At 38.5% G+C, this 20,205-nt stretch overlaps 1 protein-coding gene across 1 annotated transcript in view; it reads left to right on the plus strand.

Moving 5' to 3' along the window:
- The window catches only part of LOC107729952 (ubiquitin carboxyl-terminal hydrolase 34-like), a 58,730-nt gene that overhangs the window by 8,339 nt on the left and 30,186 nt on the right, over nt 1–20,205 (plus strand). The window contains exons 4-30 of the mRNA XM_016540694.1: nt 2,188–2,238; nt 3,587–3,736; nt 3,823–3,890; nt 5,750–5,942; nt 6,023–6,084; nt 6,162–6,243; nt 6,330–6,422; nt 7,283–7,408; nt 7,576–7,705; nt 8,296–8,426; nt 8,503–9,296; nt 9,543–9,757; nt 13,249–13,364; nt 13,452–13,579; nt 13,693–13,782; nt 13,866–13,961; nt 14,479–14,561; nt 14,659–14,813; nt 14,908–15,021; nt 15,104–15,203; nt 16,754–16,913; nt 17,093–17,219; nt 17,303–17,450; nt 18,251–18,351; nt 18,433–18,642; nt 18,722–18,847; nt 19,859–19,981. Coding sequence (XP_016396180.1) covers nt 2,188–2,238; nt 3,587–3,736; nt 3,823–3,890; nt 5,750–5,942; nt 6,023–6,084; nt 6,162–6,243; nt 6,330–6,422; nt 7,283–7,408; nt 7,576–7,705; nt 8,296–8,426; nt 8,503–9,296; nt 9,543–9,757; nt 13,249–13,364; nt 13,452–13,579; nt 13,693–13,782; nt 13,866–13,961; nt 14,479–14,561; nt 14,659–14,813; nt 14,908–15,021; nt 15,104–15,203; nt 16,754–16,913; nt 17,093–17,219; nt 17,303–17,450; nt 18,251–18,351; nt 18,433–18,642; nt 18,722–18,847; nt 19,859–19,981 — 3,972 coding nt within the window. The remainder of the gene's footprint in view (nt 1–2,187; nt 2,239–3,586; nt 3,737–3,822; nt 3,891–5,749; nt 5,943–6,022; nt 6,085–6,161; nt 6,244–6,329; nt 6,423–7,282; nt 7,409–7,575; nt 7,706–8,295; nt 8,427–8,502; nt 9,297–9,542; nt 9,758–13,248; nt 13,365–13,451; nt 13,580–13,692; nt 13,783–13,865; nt 13,962–14,478; nt 14,562–14,658; nt 14,814–14,907; nt 15,022–15,103; nt 15,204–16,753; nt 16,914–17,092; nt 17,220–17,302; nt 17,451–18,250; nt 18,352–18,432; nt 18,643–18,721; nt 18,848–19,858; nt 19,982–20,205) is intronic.

Below are 20,205 nucleotides of genomic sequence, written 5' to 3' on the forward strand. Positions count from 1 at the left end.
GTGGATATTGTGGATGAGTTCTTCTGTGTCATCACGTTCTACTAGTTCTACAGCTTCAGTTTCGGAACTTTCACGCTTTAGTAACACATACAGCTGTGTCCTCGCCACAGTGCAACAGTGAAAAGAGACCCCCCCTCAAACGCGGTCCGAACATTATTTAAACGACACCGGTATTGCGGTATTTTAAAAATTCATATAAGAAAAATAAACACCGGTATTCGGTATGAACCGGTATACCGCCCAGCACTACACTCAATCTTGCACTCAATTGTGGAGGGTTTAAGCAGATGAAATGATTGGAGAAGTCTCTATACGTCACCAAAATGGATCCTTTTACTCATAGATTCAGTTATAACATCTTACAAGGTCAAAAAATAAAAAAAAATGAAACATTCATGGATTAAAGGGGACATGAACTGCCTTTTTATTATTTTGTACTGTTCTCTGAGGTCCCCTTATAATGTTATAAAGATTTTTAAATAAAAGAAACGTAATAATTTAGAAGTAATAAGCGATTTTGTGTTCTATTTTTGACCCCCCTCATCAGAACGCTCTGTTTGAATAGGCGTGGTGGATTGTAGACTTGGAAATAAACGCCCACTGCTATGATTGGCTAATAGTTGTGTATGTTTGACAGTGTACATCCTACACAGATGGACGCTGCTGTGATTTAGGTTAAAAACGCATAAAAACTCAGTACATTTCAAACGATCTGTTTAACAGACAAAGCAATAGTGACCACATAATAAAAACAGTTGCGCACACTTGTGTGTTGCGATATTACGGTCGGATCCAATATAGTCGACACAGCATCATCTTTTAGTTTCAAAATTTCTGGAAATCCCGTGTCGAATTGTGCCTTGTTTGTAAAGGAATCCTCAGTAAATTGACGTGAACAAAGGACCGAGTTCTTACTGACGGTCTGGATCTTCATTAAAAAATAAAGTTCATCCACTCTTTCCTAATGTTGGGATCAGAACAGAATGAAGGCAATGCGAAGACTGTTTCCACAGCTTGGCACTGCACAGCGTCTTGTTGTTTTCAGAGCCATCTTTATCGTTTGGTTTCTGTGTAGACCTGCTCATTCGCCTCTCTCGTAAACACTACATATGCAAATTGGTGGGCGGGGCTAAACAGGCAGCCATGTAGAAGCAGGCGTTGATGATCTTCTGCGGAGGCAGTTCTTAGCCACACACAAGCTGCCGTTTTGACAGACTGCCTTCAATATGAGCTGTTTTTAGACTAACAAGAAAGTTTTTAGTTCTGAAACTTAGAGGATGCTTTTTATAGTACAATGACCTCTTATATGTCAAAAGATCAAGGGAATTTAGATTTCTCAGTTCATGACCTCTTTAATAGTTCACAATAAGATCTAGTACATGCATTTACAAAATTTTCATTTAATGCATACAATTTTAAGCCATTATCCCAATTAACCAGCTTCGATATGAATCATATTGATTCATTTGATTCTCTTCAAGGTTGCTTTACCAAAAATGATGCCTGAAAAATCCCAAAATTAAAAGATGCTCTGCTTGTCATGCTCCTTCTGTAGATGTTATTGCTTTTCAGTCATGCAGTTAAGTTCTTTTACATGTGCAGTTGTAATCAGGTTATTGTGTAGTCAGAATGACCGATAAAGACTGCTGCTCAAGTATGCACGTGTGCAAGTGTGCGTAATCGAATATTTGATGGATTAAATGCACATCACACATCACTTTTGTCTTTCAGAGCAAGCTCACAACGTCAAGGCCAGTTGTAATAGTTACGCATATGTACAAAACGAAGCTGGGCTACAATCATTTTAACATTTTAAAAAGACAAATGACCTAAATCAGATTTTTCAAGTGCATGTAAAATCTGATCATTGTTGTCAGTACTGAGCACTTGTGCCTGTTCCTAATTTATTGGTAAAACGTTTGCTCTGGAAGTTTTGAAAGCATTTTTACTTTGCCAACCTACCATTTGGGCTCAACAGAAGCAATATACACATAACATAAGTGTTATGTGTGTATATTATGCTCTTCCAGTTAGTGCTTAATTATTGCTGAATGATTTGGATGAACTGAATAACCTCAACAAATCCTCAAGACAAAAATAGAAGCTGTTTTTCTGTTGAAAAGTTGAGTATGGTTTTATTTGGGTCGCTGTCTTTTTTAAATATCCGTTTGTTGTTTTTGTCTTCAGGATATCTCGGCACAAGAGAGCAATATCCTCGGCTCTTTCTGTGATATGAATGTGAGTCTCTCTCTCTCTCTCTCTCTCTCTCTCTCTCTCTTTCACACACACTCATTATGATGGGCTTGATTACACCATTTAGAGATAATTCATGACCACAATAGATGCTGAGTGAATGGAGCAGGACTAGATTTAACTGACTCTGAGATCACAGCTAGGTGTGTCCTGTGTGTGAAAGTACAAGATGTTCCCTCCTTGTTTAGACGTCGGCTAGCGTGATTCATCTGCGCCCATGAATCATCACAGGCTTTAGTAATTGAATACAAACTATTCATACTCAAACTCTATATAAGGATGCTTTCCAAAGCTCCTTTGAGGTCATATAAAAAAAGACTCACATCTTGGCATTTTTTTGAAGCCTGTAAATAGTCTTGCCTGCAACTATTTTGATTCATCTGTTGATTATTTCTCACAGTCTTTGCTTGAATTGTGTGCAAAGTATTTAATATTTTTCCACACAACATGTACACTTTATTTTAATAAAACTAATAATTAAACTTGACATGCAATAATAATATTTTATAATAATAATGATCATTATTATATTATATTAATGTGATTATTATATAATTTCAACAGTTTATTATATTACTTAAAAGGACATTTGTCTGGTAATTATATGACTATATAAAATATATGATTATATTATTGTATTAATAATCTTAATGTTATGATTTTAGTACTAGTTAAGATATGGTCTTCATACCCCATGTTTGCTATATATAATGTTTTTTAAAAATACAATATGTTAGTCTTATAATATAAAATAATCTAATATTATAGCCACATCATATATATAGTGTATTGTTGTGATGATTATATTATTACAGCAATTTAGTATATCACTTAAGTATATTTTTTGATTATTGTATAATTGATTAGTATTTTGAAAGATACTAGATCACATATGGTTTTCATAACATCATGTTTACTTTAATGTGACAGTCATATAGTCACATGACAATATCTGTTAGTCATATAATATAATGTAATATTATATACATACAATATAATGTAATATATGTTAAGTCATAAGAACAGCTCAAAGACTCGAGCTTTATTCATGAAATACAGGCTGAATGAATTTCTGTGTAAACTATTCATAAAACCATTCAATTCAGTGCATTAATTTGCATAAAAATGGTTTTCTGGAGAAGTCATTGTCAGTCTCACTCGTGATTGGCCAGTCAGTGAGATCTTCTAAAGAATATATTGATTAAACTCATTTGGTCATGTGACCACACAATCATGCTGTTGAGATAAAGAGTGTTTTTTTGGGGGGCATAATTTAGGAAAATGATTTGGGTGTGTTTTAAGGGATTATATTGTGTGTGTGTGTGTGTTTCAGGATGTGGAGGTCCCTCTGCACTTGCTGCGATATGTGTGTATGTTCTGCGGGAAGCATGGCCTCTCTCTGATGAAGGACTGCTTTGAGTTCGGCGCTCCTGACACTCTCCCCTTCCCCATCGCACATGCCTTCATCACCATCGTCTCTAACGTGAGTCAAAAAAACCTAGTCAAATTAACCAGAGTCTGACTTGTTAGACCCGTAACCAATCAGAGGTTATTCTTCTGTTTGTACAGATCAGAATATGGTTGCACATTCCCGCTGTGATGCAGCACATCATCCCTTTTCGCACATACGTTATCAGGTAAGAACACCTTTCTGAACTGGACCTAAACCTTAATTTCATCTAATGGATCCTGACTGATTGACTGAGAGATATAAAGAGACGCAGGCTACTCTTGGAGCGCTGCCGCCAAAAATCTGCTCTCTGCTGAGTTGCTAGGAAGAGCATCCCTCACCATAGCAACAGTTGCCACGACTCTCCTCACATGACCTTGGGGGGAGCCAGACGGCTGGCAGGAGAGCTGAGAGAGTGCTGGTCATGTGACTCGAGCCAGACAGGATTAGAGCAGCACACAGAGACTCACAGAGAGAGCGTGTATTAGTGTATTCACACGGAAACCTCCAGTTTTTCTGAGATCATGTTATGTATTATTAAATTGTAAATATTCATCCATCTTGAAAAGTAGTCAAAACCACCATTATATTATTACATTTTAATGAGTGCTGTCAAACGATTATTCGCGATTAATCGCATCCAAAATAAAAGTTTTTGTTCACATAATATATGTGTGTTCTCTGTATATTTATTATGTATATATAAATACAAACACATACATGTATATATTTAGGGAAAATATGTTAAGTTTATATATTAAATATATCTGTAAAATAAATAATATAAATATAAATATATACATGTAAATACATGTAAATATTTTCAAAATATATACTGCATATATTTGTATTTATATATACATAATAAATATACACAGTACACACGCATATATATATTATGTAAACAAAAACTTTTATTTTGGATGCGATTAATCATGATTAATTGCTTGACAGCGCTACGTTTTATATAAATCTACTGAATTGAGTTTGTAGTGTCACTTCAAAAAGACTGGACAGATATGTTATGTTATGTTTGCACATTTAGATACAATTTATCATGTATAATACATATACATTTTTTTTATTAAATATGTATTTTTTTCCTTTGCAAAAGGAAACTTTGAAATAAAAGAAATAATAGTGAAAAAACTGGAAATCAAACTGCTATTATGTAACAAATTACATTATATTGCTATATATTTTTTGAAAAAAATAGTTTTGTAAATGTAATTGTCAAGCCACTGAAATGCTCTGTCATTCAGACTGTTTTGCTGGATTTTGTTTAAGGTTTTGTTTGTTATTCTTTATAAATACAAAGGGATTTTTGATACATATCCTGAATATACACAGTACACACGCATATATATATTATGTAAACAAAAACTTTTGTTTTGGATGCGATTAATCATGATTAATTGCTTGACAGCGCTACGTTTTATATAAATCTACTGAATTGAGTTTGTAGTGTCACTTCAAAAAGACTGGACAGATATATTATGTTATGTTATGTTTGCACATTTAGATACAATTTATCATGTATAATACATATACATTTTTTTTATTAAATATGTCTTTTTTTCCTTTGCAAAAGGAAACTGAAATAAAAGAAATAATAGTGAAAAAACTGGAAATCAAACTGCTATTATGTAACAAATTACATTATATTGCTATATATTTTTTGAAAAAAATAGTTTTGTAAATGTAATTGTCAAGCCACTGAAATGCTCTGTCATTCAGACTGTTTTGCTGGATTTTGTTTAAGGTTTTGTTTGTTATTCTTTATAAATACAAAGGGATTTTTGATACATATCCTGAAAAGAATGCTTCAGGTTTAATACAAGTTAAGCGTGCTACTGATTAGAAAATACTTTTAACTAGTCCCTCAGTTTGAAAAAACAAATCTAAATTGCAGTTACAGCAATGCTTTTGAGTTGTCAGCCTGTCATTTTGAAGTGGGCCATTCTAGGTGGATGACCCTTTGTGATCAGTTGTTTTTATGCACCTGACTCATGCAGTCACACCTAACATATGAATCTCTGTCTTTAGGTATCTGTGTAATTTGTCGGATCAGGAGCTGCGTCAGAGCGCGGCGCGTAACATGGCCGATCTGATGTGGAGCACGGTGAAGGAGCCGCTGGACAGCGCGCTGTGTTTTGACAGAGAGAGCTTGGATCTGGCCTTCAAATACTTCATGAGTCCAACGCTCACCATGAGACTGGCCGGCCTGAGCCAGATCACGGTACGAGACACAAAAACACAAGAACTCTTCTTCCATTGTCTCCAGCCGGTGTTGAATGATCTGTGCTTGTGTTCCTGTAGAATCAGCTGCACACCTTCAATGACGTCTGTAATAACGAGTCCCTGGTGTCTGACACTGAGACGTGAGTGTTACGAGTCCACTTGTTTCAGTAGTTCAGTCAATCTAGATGTGTATTGACATCTTTCTTTCCTCTTTCAGGTCGATAGCAAAGGAACTCGCTGATTGGCTCATCAACAACAATGTTGTAGAGCACATATTTGGACCAAATTTGCACATTGAGGTGAGTCCAGTAGACTTTCATAGTTTCTTTGGACGCTGACTAAAGGTTTATTATTTCTGATTGTGCTCGTCTTGTTTCTGCTGTAGATCATTAAACAGTGCCAAGTGATCCTGAACTTCCTGGCAGCCGAGGGCAGGCTGAGCACTCAACATGTGGACTGTATATGGGCCGCCGCTCAGGTGCGCACACACACACACAAAAACTCATTTCACATGAATTTCAAATTTTTTGCATAGCATAAATTTGTAAAAATGTGCAGTAAACTATCAGAGCACACTGTAAGTAACACTTGATCCCACAATGCTGTGGGATAGTTGTGGTTTTATTTAACAGTAACAACACTTACATTGTGTGCGACAAGAAACATTTTGAAACATTCAGTTATCCTATCAGAAATAAAAATATTTAATTTGCATTTTTAATCCAATTTTGTGAGCAAATATGTTTTGGAAGTCTATTATTATTATTATTATTATTATTATTATTACATTTATTTTCAATATATATCACACTTTTAATGTGATGAATGCAACAGAAGTATAAACTATTTTATTATAATGGACATTATATATATATATATATATATATAAAAAGTTATAAAATTAAAAAAGTACTTAAATTACTGAATTTAAAACTGAAAGCTAAATAGAAATGTTAAAAACACAACTAATTAAAATGACGAGCACATAATAAAATTACTAAAACATAAACTAAAATTGTCATGCAAACCACAAATATAGAAATAAAAGCTCATTCAAAATAGTAATATAAATAATACTAAAACAACACTGCAAGCAATTTTTTCTTTCCAATTTCCAGTAGAACCATTACTACATATCAATATTTTATCTATTATGTTTGTCCTCACAAGTCAGTTGTAGAGATTTTACTACATTTTAAAGTAGATTTTCTGATATTCAGCCCTTTTGATCATAGTGGGGAAACAAGAGCACAGACACTCTTTCTCTGTTCGGCCTTTGATTCTCATTTATTTCCTCATACAGTAGTGCTGAACAGGCCTCTCTGTCTCTGTTTTTAGCTGAAACACTGCAGTCGCTACATCCATGACCTGTTCCCCTCGCTCATAAAGAACCTGGACCCTGTTCCTCTGCGGCACGTGCTCAGTCTGGTGTCAGGGTTACACCCCAGCGCACACACTGAACAGGTACCACACGCTCTCACACTGTATCTGCACATCTTAGAATTACACACAGTCACTTTAGTCATATAGATGACTGCTCTCACTAACATACTTTGAAATAGACTAAAATAGCTGTATTTTTACCTGGCTAGCCAGTATGTGTTTGTTGAGGTGTTTCTCTGCTCGTGTAGACGCTGTATTTGGCGTCCATGCTGATCAAGGCCTTGTGGAATAACGCTCTGGCAGCCAAAACTCAGCTGTCCAAACAGAGCTCCTTCGCCTCCCTGCTCAACACCAACATTCCCATGGGCAACAAGAAAGGTGTGTTGTGTTTGTCATCTGCTTTTTTGATGTGCATACCAAGGAATTAAGATTGAGATTTCTCAGTTTGAAGCTGGTTTTTGTGTATTCTGAGTTTTTATAATTATTCTATTAAATTTAGATCAGAGTCCAGGAATTGTATTTTGTTTGTTTGTTTATTTATTTATTTAGCCCCTGTGGTTCAGATATGCATCTGAGTATACATAATTTGAGTTTTTGGTGTGCAGTGTGCCGACATATGACTCCATTGCGTTCTGGGCGTCCCGAGTTCAAATCCTGAGTTCTCTATCTATCTATCTATCTATCTATCAGAACGTTCCGAGCTCAAATCATATCTATCTATCTATCTATCTATCTATCTATCTATCCACAGTAGCTCAATTAATCATGTCAGTGTAAAGCTTCTGTTAAAATGTTTTATTTATTTATTTTTCACAATTGGCTCAGATTATCATCTATAAAGAGTTTCTATTATAATTGTATGTATTTTTTTACTCATTTATTTAGCTAAAATGAGTAACTATGGTTCAGCTCCCAGGATCTTAGTGTAGCCAGTTTTTTGTTAAAATGGTATTTAAATTTTCCCCCAGGTTCTCCTGCAGGAAGCCCGGAGAGCAGTGACAACAGCGACACGCATCACAGTGGAGAAAGTGACATGGAGATGGACGAGCCAATCATGAGCTGTGGAAAACGAGGGCAGCAGAGGCTGTCGGACACGGAGGTAACGCATTTTCCAAAATATGATTTGAAAACAGATGTCACTCAGCTTCATTTGAGTGTTTTTTGCCATTCCGCAGGAGTCTCTGCAGGGCAGTTCAGACGAGACGGCCAACAGCGGCGAGGAGGGCAGCAGCAGCGGCCGCAGCGAGGCGTCCAGCAACGAGGCTGGATCCAGCCGAGCCAGCCAATCAGCAGGCAGCCCGGGCAGCGAGCTGCACTCCGACGACATGGCTGACAGCGAGGTCCTGAAGGAAGAGGAAGAGGAGGAGGAAGAAGAAGAGGACGACGACGAGGATGATGAAGACGAGGATGAGGACGATGAAGATGACAGGCCAGCTGTCGCCTCCGAGGGCAGCCCTCAGAAAGAAACCCGAGACTCCAGAGAGCCGTCTACATCAGAGCTGCGCAAACGCAAAGCCGGCGAATCGCTCGGAGAGGTCCAGGGTCCTCCGGAGCGACCCGGAATTCCACCCGGCATTCCCGGCTCCATCGCCTCCACTCCCGGACTTTCCAAAACCAAATCCATTCCCTTCACCCCCGAGGCAGCCGCTGCCATGGTAGCCTCGTCTTCCCTTAGGATCCTTGAGCCTTGCTCTTCTTCATCCGTGTGCCTGGAGGGAACGTCGGGAGAGCAGGCTGATCCCTCCTCACATTCCCAATCCCAGAACCCCCAGCAACCTCAGCAGGGCGGCACAGAGATGGGCTCCTCACACGGAGTGTCTGTTTCCCAGGAGCCACCCTGCATGCCTCGACCGGCAGACTTCCTGACGGAGGCCATGGGCAATGAGCTCTTCAACTGCAGGCGTTTTATCAGCCCTCAGCATCACCATCATCATCACCACCATCATCATCATCACCACCACCATGATGGGTTAGGTTACCTCTTTAATGTGATTTTTACGTTACCTCTGTTCCAAAACCTAGTGATCTCCCTAGCTATCTACATAGGCAGCATCCTAACTAATGGAACCTTTTTGGGGATTGCCTTCTCCAAGAAGGTGTCTTAAAAGGTTGCTTTGATGCCTTAAAGTGTTGTCTAGGTAGATGGCTCACTTGGTTTTTATGCCATTGTGTCTTCTGGTAACCTACTCTCAACACAAACTCTCACTCTCCACAGTCACATGGTAGAGGACATGCTGAGCGCCGATGACGTGAGCTGCAGCAGTTCCCAAGTCAGTGCCAAATCTGAGAAGAACATGGCAGATTTTGACGGAGAGGAGTCTGGCTGCGAGGAGGAGCTGGTCCAGATCAACTCGCATGCTGAGCTCAGCTCGCACCTGCAGCAGCACCTGCCCAACCTGGCCTCCATATACCACGAACATCTGGTGCAAGGTACGTACACATCACCTAAGACTGCCGCCACAGTGCTAGGATGTTCCGGGTGGTTTCTAGGGCATTGCTAGGTTTTAAGTTTTTTTCTAAGGGATTGTTAGTGTTGCTATATGGCAGTTAGAGTGTTCTGGGTGGTTTCTAGGGTGTTGCTAGGTTTTTAAGATGTTTATATGATTGCTAGAGCGTTGTTCTGTGGTAATTTCGGCATTCTGTGTGTTTGTCAGGGTGTCGCTCTGTGGCAATTAGCTTGTTCTAGGGTGTTGCTAGGTTTTTCAGTTGTTTCTAAGTGGTTGCTAGAGCATTGCCCTGTGATAATTCAAGTGTTCTGTGTGGTTTCTAGGGTGTTGCTAGGTTTTTATGGTGTTCTAAGTGGTTGCTAGAGTGTTGTTCTATTGTAATTTGGGTGTTCTGTGTGGTTTCCAGGGTGTTGCTAGGTGTTTAAGTTGTTTTAAGTGGTTGCTAGTAGGGATGCTCATTTCGGGTTAATTTTCCTGACCGACAACCACTGCTCGTTATCTGAACATTAACCGTTAACTGATTCAATTAGAATGATAAATTAGTATTAGCCTAAATAAAAATAGAATGGACAAGCATCTGTTGATGATACATAAAAAATACAAACATTTAATTTTAACGTGCAAACAAAGCAACAGCAAAACCTGGATTCACACATCCTCAAATTGTTACGCAGCAGCGCTTCTGAGAACAGAGAAAAACAGAATAAAATAATATAAATAAAAAAAGAATAAAATAAATAGGCCTAGGCCTGCACTAAATAGCCTATATATCAAATAAATAATTAACAAATTAAGATGACAAAACTCAAACACACACTGAATCCTTCTATGCGCTTTGAAGAACGGCATAGTCATTTTCCCGTCAGACATAAAAATATATAGCAGGCCTACCTCAGTGTATGTGTCTATTTTATTTAAATTTTTTTAAAGGGGTCATATGATGCGATTTAAATTTTTCCTTTCTCTTTGGAGTGTTACAAGCTCTTGGTGCATAAAGAAGATCTGTAAAGTTGTAAAGACTAAAGTCTCAAATCCAAAGAGATATTCTTTATAAAAGTTAAGAGTCAGCCACGCCTACCTAAAACGGCTCGTTCTAACACTCCGTGAAGACACTGTGTTTCGTTGTGAAAGCAAAACTACTTTGTTTGGCCTTCCAAAAGAGGACTATATCGCTTCGTCATGCCTGGAGCTGATCTGTGCTGGTAACTGAGGAAATACATCAACTTTGCGCTGTGGATCGCCGCATCTGCTTTCACCGTGGACGAAGCAGGGGTCCAGCCCAGGGTCGTCACATGTGGTTGCCGCAAGCTCCTTCGTCGAATCCACCGGCCGCACTGTTCTCAAGCCCGCCCGCCCGCCTCTGCTCACTCAATCCGGCCTCCGCTCACTCTAGGCCACCGTGTGTGACGCTGTGTTTCGTTGTGAAAGCGAAACCACTTTGTTTGGCCTTCCAAAAATGGACACGACTAGAAATCAGTGGTTAAGTTGTATTTACAACACTGTTCCAGAACACTTCAACCCAAATATTCAGATGTGTGCAGCACATTTTATGGAGGACTGTTTACTGATGACGCGTTTCAGAAAGGCGGGGCATAGAGGAGAAACAATAATGTACAGTATGTGGAAAATAATGTGTTTTTTGAACCTTAAACCGCATAAACACATTTCATTACACCAAATACACAAAATAATGTTCTTTTTAGCAACATCATATGACCCCTTTAAGTAACATGTCTACATGCTGTACGGATATACTGGAGTGCTGCCTGCTAATTGTTAGACCCGCAGCAAAAACACCATCACAAAAATCCTGTCAATTTGCGGTTCGGGACTTTTCATCTACTGGCCATATGTTTCTATTCACGGCGTGTTTGCAGCAGCGTTGAGCAATGTAGCCAATCACAGACGTATCTGTTGATTTCATGAACGCAATCCACTCACCCCACCCAAAATGCCGGTGTTCTGCTAAGTTCTGCACGATCGCGAATTCTCTCATTAAAACAAAGAAAGTGTAGACGTGATGTAAATAAGAGATTAATTGTGCAGTGTAAAGCTTCTTTAATTATTTTTTATTAACTTTCTGAGATCGTGATGATCTACAGTAAGATGAGTGACAGCCTACATCAGTTAACTAAGTGAAGGGGAAGCAGGTGCTTGCTCAGCGAAATATGCACGTGTCGACAAGTGCCCTCGAGTAAACAAATACTGTATGTATAGCATTATTTTTTATTTTTCCATGCAGCAAACTTAAAAATATTTGTGAAAAAAAACATGGCAAAAAAACTTTTAAACAGTTTAACTGATAGTATAAATCGGGTAAAATTCTTACTTTCGGTTAATGGTTAAAGGCACAATATGTCATTTTCGCCACTAGAGGGCGCGTATTCAAAATAAACAAAGAGACAAAGGCCTAGTTTGATGACACGTGACTGAATGTGGAATCATGGGAGTTGTGGTCTTCATCTCCACAGCCGATGCAATCCGACGGGACTCGGACAGAAATCATGTTCATGGATGAGCTATCGAAACATTTGGGATAACGTAAGTACACAAGTCAGCAAAATATGTAACGCTGTTCTAGTGGTTTTTGGATATTTTAATAAAAAAATCTTACATATTGTGCCTTTAAACGGTCAATATGAGCATCCCTAGTTGCTAGAGTGTTGCTCTAAGGCAGGGGTAGGCAAGTTCGGTCCTAGAGAGCCACAGTCCTGCAGAGTTCAGCTCCAACCCTGAAAAAAAAGCTCACCTGACTATAGCCTTAGTAATCCTGAAGACATTGATTAGCTTGTTCAGGTGTGTTTGATTAGGGTTGGAGCTGAACTCTGCAGGACTGCGGCTCTCTAGGACCGAACTTGCCTACCCCTGCTCTAAGGTAATTTGGGTGTTCTGGATGGTTGCTAGAGCGTTACTAGGTTTCTGTTGTGTTTAAATACACTACACAACTTTTAAAATCTGAACAGATTTTTAAACACTAGGCATCGTATACTTGCCGACTTTGTAAATAGTGGTGACAAAGGAAAACTGGCCAGCATACACTACACGCCTGAGGATGATATACTAGCAGTCGTTCTGATCACATCAAACTCACGCAGAAATGTATGCCTTGTTGCTAGGAGACGCTTGACAAATGAAAACAACGTGTTCTAAAATCGTCTGAAAATATCAAATCGGAGTCTGTGACCATCATACACTACGTGATTTTCTATGGAAACTGTCAACTCAAATCTGCAGGCTGGCTCTGACTTTCGGCAGCTAGCGTCAACGTCTCCAGACTGTAAATCGATGTAAAAATCGGGGCAAAAAATGTGTAATGAATTTCAGGCTTAAAGTGGTTGTTGGGATGGTGTTCTGATGGTTTCTAGGGTGCTCTAAGGGGTTGCTGTTGTTGATTTTACGGTTCATTTTACAAAAACTCAAATTTGACTTTAAACAAAAGTCACATGATAGTTTCTGTCTGATGTTCTGCTCCAGGTCCAGCAGTGCACAAACATCAGTACTCTTCACACGCGGTGACCGACATCAACCTGGACAGCGTCTGCAAGAAAGGAAACACCCTTCTGTGGGACCTGGTCCAGGACGACAGTGCGGTATGTTTACCTCGCAGCAGACTATTTGAAGTATTTAACATTTAGATTGTGATTCTTATGTGTTTCTGGTGTTGTCTTGGTGACTAGATCCACCTGTCGGAAGGCTTGATCAATGAGGCAGAGAAGCTGTTGTGTTCTCTGGTCTGCTGGTTCACTGACCGTCAGATCCGCATGCGTTTCATCGATGGCTGTCTGGAGAACCTAGCCAACCACCGGTGAGACCATCACAGATATGTGAAGTGCTGTAGGAAATTGCTGAAGAGGTTTGGGTTTTTCTAAGGTCCAGTAGGAGATATTTGATTGTTTCGTTTCTGTTTGCGTTCATCAGGTCAGTGGTGGTGTCTTTGCGTTTGCTGCCAAAGCTCTTTGGGACCTTCCAGCAGTTCGGCTCCAGCTACGACACTCATTGGATAACCATGTAAGAAACTCCGCCCACCACTGCTCTCCATATTGTTATTAAGTGGAACTTAAGAGCACTTTACAGATAATTTTGTGCTACAGGTGGGCGGAAAAGGAGCTGCACATGATGAAGCTCTTTTTTGATGATCTGTTACACTATATCCAGGAAGTGAGAGAGCAGAACCACAAATTCGCTTTGTAAGTTTGATGTCTTTATTTCTATATTACTGTTCAAAAAATTTGGGGTAGGTAAGATTTTTTTTTCAGTGTTTTTGAAACATAATTCTCACCAAGCTTGCATTTATTTGATCAAAAATGTAGTAAAAACTGTAATATTGTGGAATATTATTTTAATTAATTTTAAAGAACTGTTTTCTATTTGATTATATTTTAAAATGTAATTTATTGCTGTGATCAAAGCTGAATTTTCAGCATCATTACTCCAGTCTTCAGTGTCACATGATCCTTCAGAAATCATTCTAATATGCTGATTTGCTGCTCAAGAAACATTTTTAGTTCTTATCAACGTTAAAACGAGGCAGTTGTTTTAAATAATTTTTTCAAAAATTTTGCAACATTATAAATTTATTTACTGTCGCTTTTGATCAATTTAATGCATCCTTGCTGAATAAAAATCTTAATTTCTGTAAGAAAAAACTGTCTTTTGTCTGAATTGTGTGTATGAAGTGCTGTGTTAACACCCCGTGTGTCTCAGGTACAGTCACAGTGCGGAGGTGCAGGTGCGTCTGCAGTTCCTCACCTGTGTGTTCTCAACGCTTGGATCACCTGACCACTTCAGTGAGCATCTCTCTTTATCTCTCACACACCGCTGCATGTGAGAATCACTCTATATGTAACTATATGAATATCCTGCCTGTGTGTGTGTGTGTGTCAGGGTTGAGTCTGGAGCAGGTGGACATCCTGTGGCACTGTTTAGTGGAGGACTCTGAGTGTTATGACGACGCCCTGCACTGGTTCCTAAACCAGGTCCGCAGTAAAGACCAGCACGCCATGGGCATGGAGACATACAAACACCTCTTCCTGGAGAAGGTCTGGTCACTGTATCATTGAAACACATCTTTTATACTGTACATGCCGTGAGAATGAATCTTTCATCGGCTGGTTCTCTCTCTCTCTCTCTCAGATGCCTCAGCTGAAGCCGGAGACGATCAGCATGACGGGACTCAATTTGTTTCAGCATCTGTGTAATCTGGCTCGTCTGGCCACCAGCGCCTACGACAGCAGCTCCAACTGCGAGGTTCACAGCAGCGGATCTCAAAATCTCACCGGCGGTTTCTCTCGATGTGTTCTCCCTGACCGTTCTTTCTCTCTTTCTGTAGTTGTGTGGTATGGATCAGCTGTGGGGAATCGCGCTGAGGGCTCAGTCTGCAGACATCAGCCGCGCTGCCATCCAGTACATCAACTCCTATTACATCAGCGGTCAGTAAACGCCAAGCATAATTCATAACCATTAAACATTTACAATTTTATAACCTCTCTATTTTCGTCATCAAATCACCTGTATTTTTATAGCCCTTTATGCTATCGAGATTCAAAGCAGTTTGACAGTATTAAACAAAGGAACAGAATAAGTGATTCAAACTTCAAAAATGAGGCAAATCCAAATTTGGCTATAAATCAACTGGCAGGACAGTAGTGTCATTATTAATTTCAAGTCAGTTCAGTATTTGTTCGGTTCAGTTCAGTAACTGTAAGTTCATTCATTATGAAACAAGTTCAATTCAGCGATAAGCAGCTCAACTGAACACACTGGTGTCATTATTCAGCTGCTGTCAGATCAGTGTTGATTAGATTAGATGCAAGAAGAAACCTTTTTTTAGCAGCTTTTAATACTGCTAGACATTTTTAAAGTACTTGAAATGTTTTTTAAAAAGTTTTACCTGGAAATTATTGATCTTGTTTTTTATTGTTATGTTGTAAGCAGGGTTATTATCGTTAACTAAAAATATTAAAAGCATTTTTGTTCATTTAAATAAAGCAGAAATAAAATGTAAATATTAGATGGAAAAAATTTAAAGTAAACAAAAATGAATGTTGCCTGGAAGTTAATAACTGCGAAAGCTGAAAGAAGAATAAATAAAGTCTAAATAGTAATATAAAAAATATACTAAATTTAAAATGACTAAAAAATGTAACTGACAAATTCATCAAATGGCAGGTGTTTTTACATCATTTGGTTGCATAGAATAAGGGTGCTTTCACACTTGGTTAGATGGCCTGGTCTGAACCCGAGTTTGATTGCTCCCCCCTCCCCCTGCCCCCGCTGGACTGCGTTCATATTATTTTATTTGGGTCCGAACCACGGTTCGTTTGCGTCATCAAGCCAGCAGCTGTTTACCCCGTTGCTTAGTAATGACGGTGCTGGAGAAGGCGGCAAATTCATAACATTGCTCTCTGCACTTTTATATATTTACGTTTTTGAACCGTTCATTTTGTTTACAAAGCTTCGGTACGTAACGGCACTTACGTCTGTCTTACGAATGTACTGCAAATGATCAAAGAACGCTGAAGGCGAACTGAAATGAGATATACAGCTCTCTGTTTGCAGCACGTCAGTCACGCTCGTCAGGAAAGTGAGTGAAACACACAAACACACACATTTTTAGAACTACAGTAACATCTTCTGATTTCTCTCAACATGGGGACAGAAGAGCTGTCAATCAATAAATTGGGGAAAAAAAGTAACTTGCTTTACTTTGAAAAAGTAACTCGGATATTAAAAAGTGATGCGTTACTTTACTAGTTACTTGAAAAAGTAATCTGATTACATAACTCGCATTACTTGTAATGCGTTTACCCCCAACACTGCTGACGTCAATCGAAACCGGGTGCGCACCAAAAGTGCTAGTGTGACAGCACCCTTAATCTGCAATTTGTCCCATTGGACTTTGATGGTTGTGTTTTTGTTTTGTGTTCTGAATTTATGTGAGTGTGTAATGCGATGTATTTATTAGTGTGTGTGACCGCAGGTAAAACGGGTCTGGAGAAGGAGCAGGAGTTCATCAGTAAGTGTATGGAGAGCTTGATGATGGCGTCTGCTAACCTGGAGAAAGATGCCCACTCCAGCCTGACCATCATAGAGAGAGGACTGCTTCTGCTCAAAACACACCTGGAGGCCTTCAGACGCAGGTACACACACTCCGTCAGTGACGTGAAAACCATGTCTATGTGAGAAATCATGTGGAATTTAAACATTTTTGGATATCAAAATTTGAACGGACATTGAATAAGCTGACAGAATGCTAGTAACCTCTATGACCTTCATCCTGTAAAAGAACACAGTTAAGTGTTAAGTGATGTGTGTTCAGGTTTGCGTATCACCTGCGGCAGTGGCAGATCGAGGGCACGGGCATCAGCAGTCATCTGAAAGCTCTCAGTGATAAACAGTCTCTCCCGCTCAGGATCGTGTGTCAGCCAGCAGGACTGCCTGACAAGGTATGCCTTCATCATCATCATCTTCCTCATCCCTGGTGTCTGCTCAGGCTGGGTTTAATAAAGCTTTCTGTGTGTCTGTGCAGATGACCATCGAGATGTACCCCAGCGATCAGGTGGCTGATCTGAGGGCAGAGGTCACGCACTGGTATGAGAACCTTCAGAAGGATCAGCTCAGCCAGCAGGCACAGCTGCAGGAGTTCGGTCAGACCAGCCGCCAGCAGGACTTCCCAGGTACATGCACACAGAAAACACACACACACACTCTCTCTATTGGACGACTGTGACTCTATCGCATCTGAACCTCAAACAGACCGTCCACTGACTCTGACTGTATGATGTATATAGCGTACAAATGCCCATAAGCAAAAAAAAATATATAGTGTTTATGTATGTAAAATCTTTCATTTATATTTTGAAATTTATATGTGCAGTATTTATTAATATATAATTTGTTCTTTTTTTCTTTGGTAATTTTATGCTTTGGATATTTTATATATATTATGTAATGTAAATCTTTCCATCTGTCTATCTCTCTGTCTGTGTACATCTTTATACATCCACATCTTATAATTTAAATATATTTTTATATTAAATATATTTTTGTTTATATATAAATATTTATTCATATAAAATTATTCTTTTTCAGTGATTTTATATTTTGGATATATATAACTTAAATGTAGAATTTATATATACAATATTTAATAATATATCAATTAAATATGAATTGTATGTATGTATATGATATATATGATATGTATATGATATATTTATACTTAAAATTAGTTAAAACCTCAAAAAGTGATTTTATATTTTGGATATATATAACTTAAATGTAGAATTTATATATACAATATTTAATAATATATCAATTAAATATGAATTGTATGTATGTATATGATATATTTATATACATACATACTTAAAATTAGTTAAAACCTCAAAAGTTCAAATGAGTGTTCATATGGCATTGGCAACATTTTATAGTGGGATTTGACTGGTAAAGTCTGTGCGTGTGTGTTTATGTGCAGGTGGTCTGATGGGTCCGGTGCGCATGATCTCATCAGGACACGAGCTGACCACTGACTATGATGAGAAGACCCTTCACGAGCTCGGCTTCAAGGACATGCAGGTGACCAAACAAATCCACATACACCTTTGAGTCCACAACACTAGACATAAAACGCTAAGAGACGTTTGTGTGTGCTGTCAGATGGTGTTCGTGTCTCTGGGCGCTCCGCGGAGGGAGAGGAAGGGCGAGGGAGTCCAGCTGCCGGCGTCGTGTCTGCCGCCCCCTCAGAAGGAGCACATCCCCATGCTGCTGCTCCTGCAGGAGCCCCACCTCACCACCCTCTTCGACCTGCTGGAGATGCTGGCCTGCTTCAAGCCGCCCGGCCCCGACAGACCCCAGCACAGCACTGAGGTAACATCCAGCCCCACGCCTCAGACCCGGTCCAGACTGAGTTAAACCAGCATCCAATCCAGTGTGTTTCCTCCTGCAGAGTGTTCGCTGTGAGGAGCTGCACCTCCATGCGGAGAATCTGTCCCGCCGAGTGTGGGAGCTGCTCATGCTGCTGCCCACGTGTCCCAGCATGCTCCAGGCCTTCCAGAACATCTCCGATGACACGGTCAGTCACATGACCCATGCTGCCCAGTCATTTATTAAGAGATTTCTAGCGTTTGTTAGCCTGAACATGTACACTGTAAAAGCAGATTTTTTTGAAAACTAAGATTATTGAAGCATGTTTTATGATGTATCAGTCTTTCTACAAAATTGCACATTTAATTCAACATATTGAAATTCACTAGCAATTTTTGAGTGAAAATTAACATTAAATTAAATTTGCATTAAATAGTTTTTTTGGGACAAAACTGAATCTTTCTACTTCAAAATTTCGTGTTTAATTCAATCTGTCGAAACTTATTAGCAATTTCTTGGTAATTTTTTTCTACTTGTTTATTTGCATTAAACAAATAGTTTTTAGTTTTATATGGGAAATGAATACATTAAAATAATAAGACCTTTTGATAATTTACTATATTAAATTTTATATTTTGTAATAAACGGCTTCAAAATTTCACATTTAATTCAATGTGTTAATTCAAGTGAAAATTAATTTTACATATTTATTTTGCATTAAATAGTTTTTAGTTTTTTTGGGCAAAACTGTATGCATTATAATAAGAAATTTTATGTATTTGTCATATAAAATTTTATATATGAAGAGTTCATTTGCAAAATCAGATAACTCCGTTTTTAACAATTCTCAAAAATCTTGTTTTTTCATTGTGCATTCCAATTAATCTCAATCAAACTGCAGTTGGGTTATTTTGATTACGTTAAAAAATAACAAAAAAATACAGCTAACTAACACAATAAAACACGATAACATAATAAAAAAACATGATTTTTGAAGTTTGAGTTATCTGTTTTTTTCAAATAAACTCTTCATATATTTTTATACTTTAGAAATGAACTTTTTACTTCAAAATTCAAAAATTTCTACTGCACTTTTATGTCAATGTGCCAAGCATTTACTATTAAATCTACTACTAATTTCTGAGTGAAAATTGTTCTACATACATTTTTGTTCATTGCACTCTGCATGAAGTTTGATTTGTTCTCACCATGGCTTTAGGGATCTGACGGTTTGTGCTGGAAGGATCTGTTGAGGATCAAGAGCCCTCATAAGCTGCTCTACGCTTTAGAAATCATAGAGGCCCTCGGCAAACCCAACCGCAGGATTCACCGCGAGTCTACGGTACACGTCCAGATATTTTGCATTAAATAGTTTTTAGTTTTTTGGGGCAAAACTGTATGCATTATAATAAGAAATTTTATGTATTTGTCATATTAAATTTGATATATGAAGAGTTCATTTGCAAAAACAGATAACTCCGTTTTTAACAATTCTCAAAAATCGTGTTTTTTCATTGTGCATTCCAATTAATCTCAATCAAACTGCAGTTGGGTTATTTTGATTAG

This window comes from Sinocyclocheilus rhinocerous, unplaced genomic scaffold (genome assembly GCF_001515625.1).
Source record: "Sinocyclocheilus rhinocerous isolate Xijiao unplaced genomic scaffold, SAMN03320098_v1.1 scaffold313, whole genome shotgun sequence".
NCBI classification, from domain to species: domain Eukaryota; kingdom Metazoa; phylum Chordata; class Actinopteri; order Cypriniformes; family Cyprinidae; genus Sinocyclocheilus; species Sinocyclocheilus rhinocerous.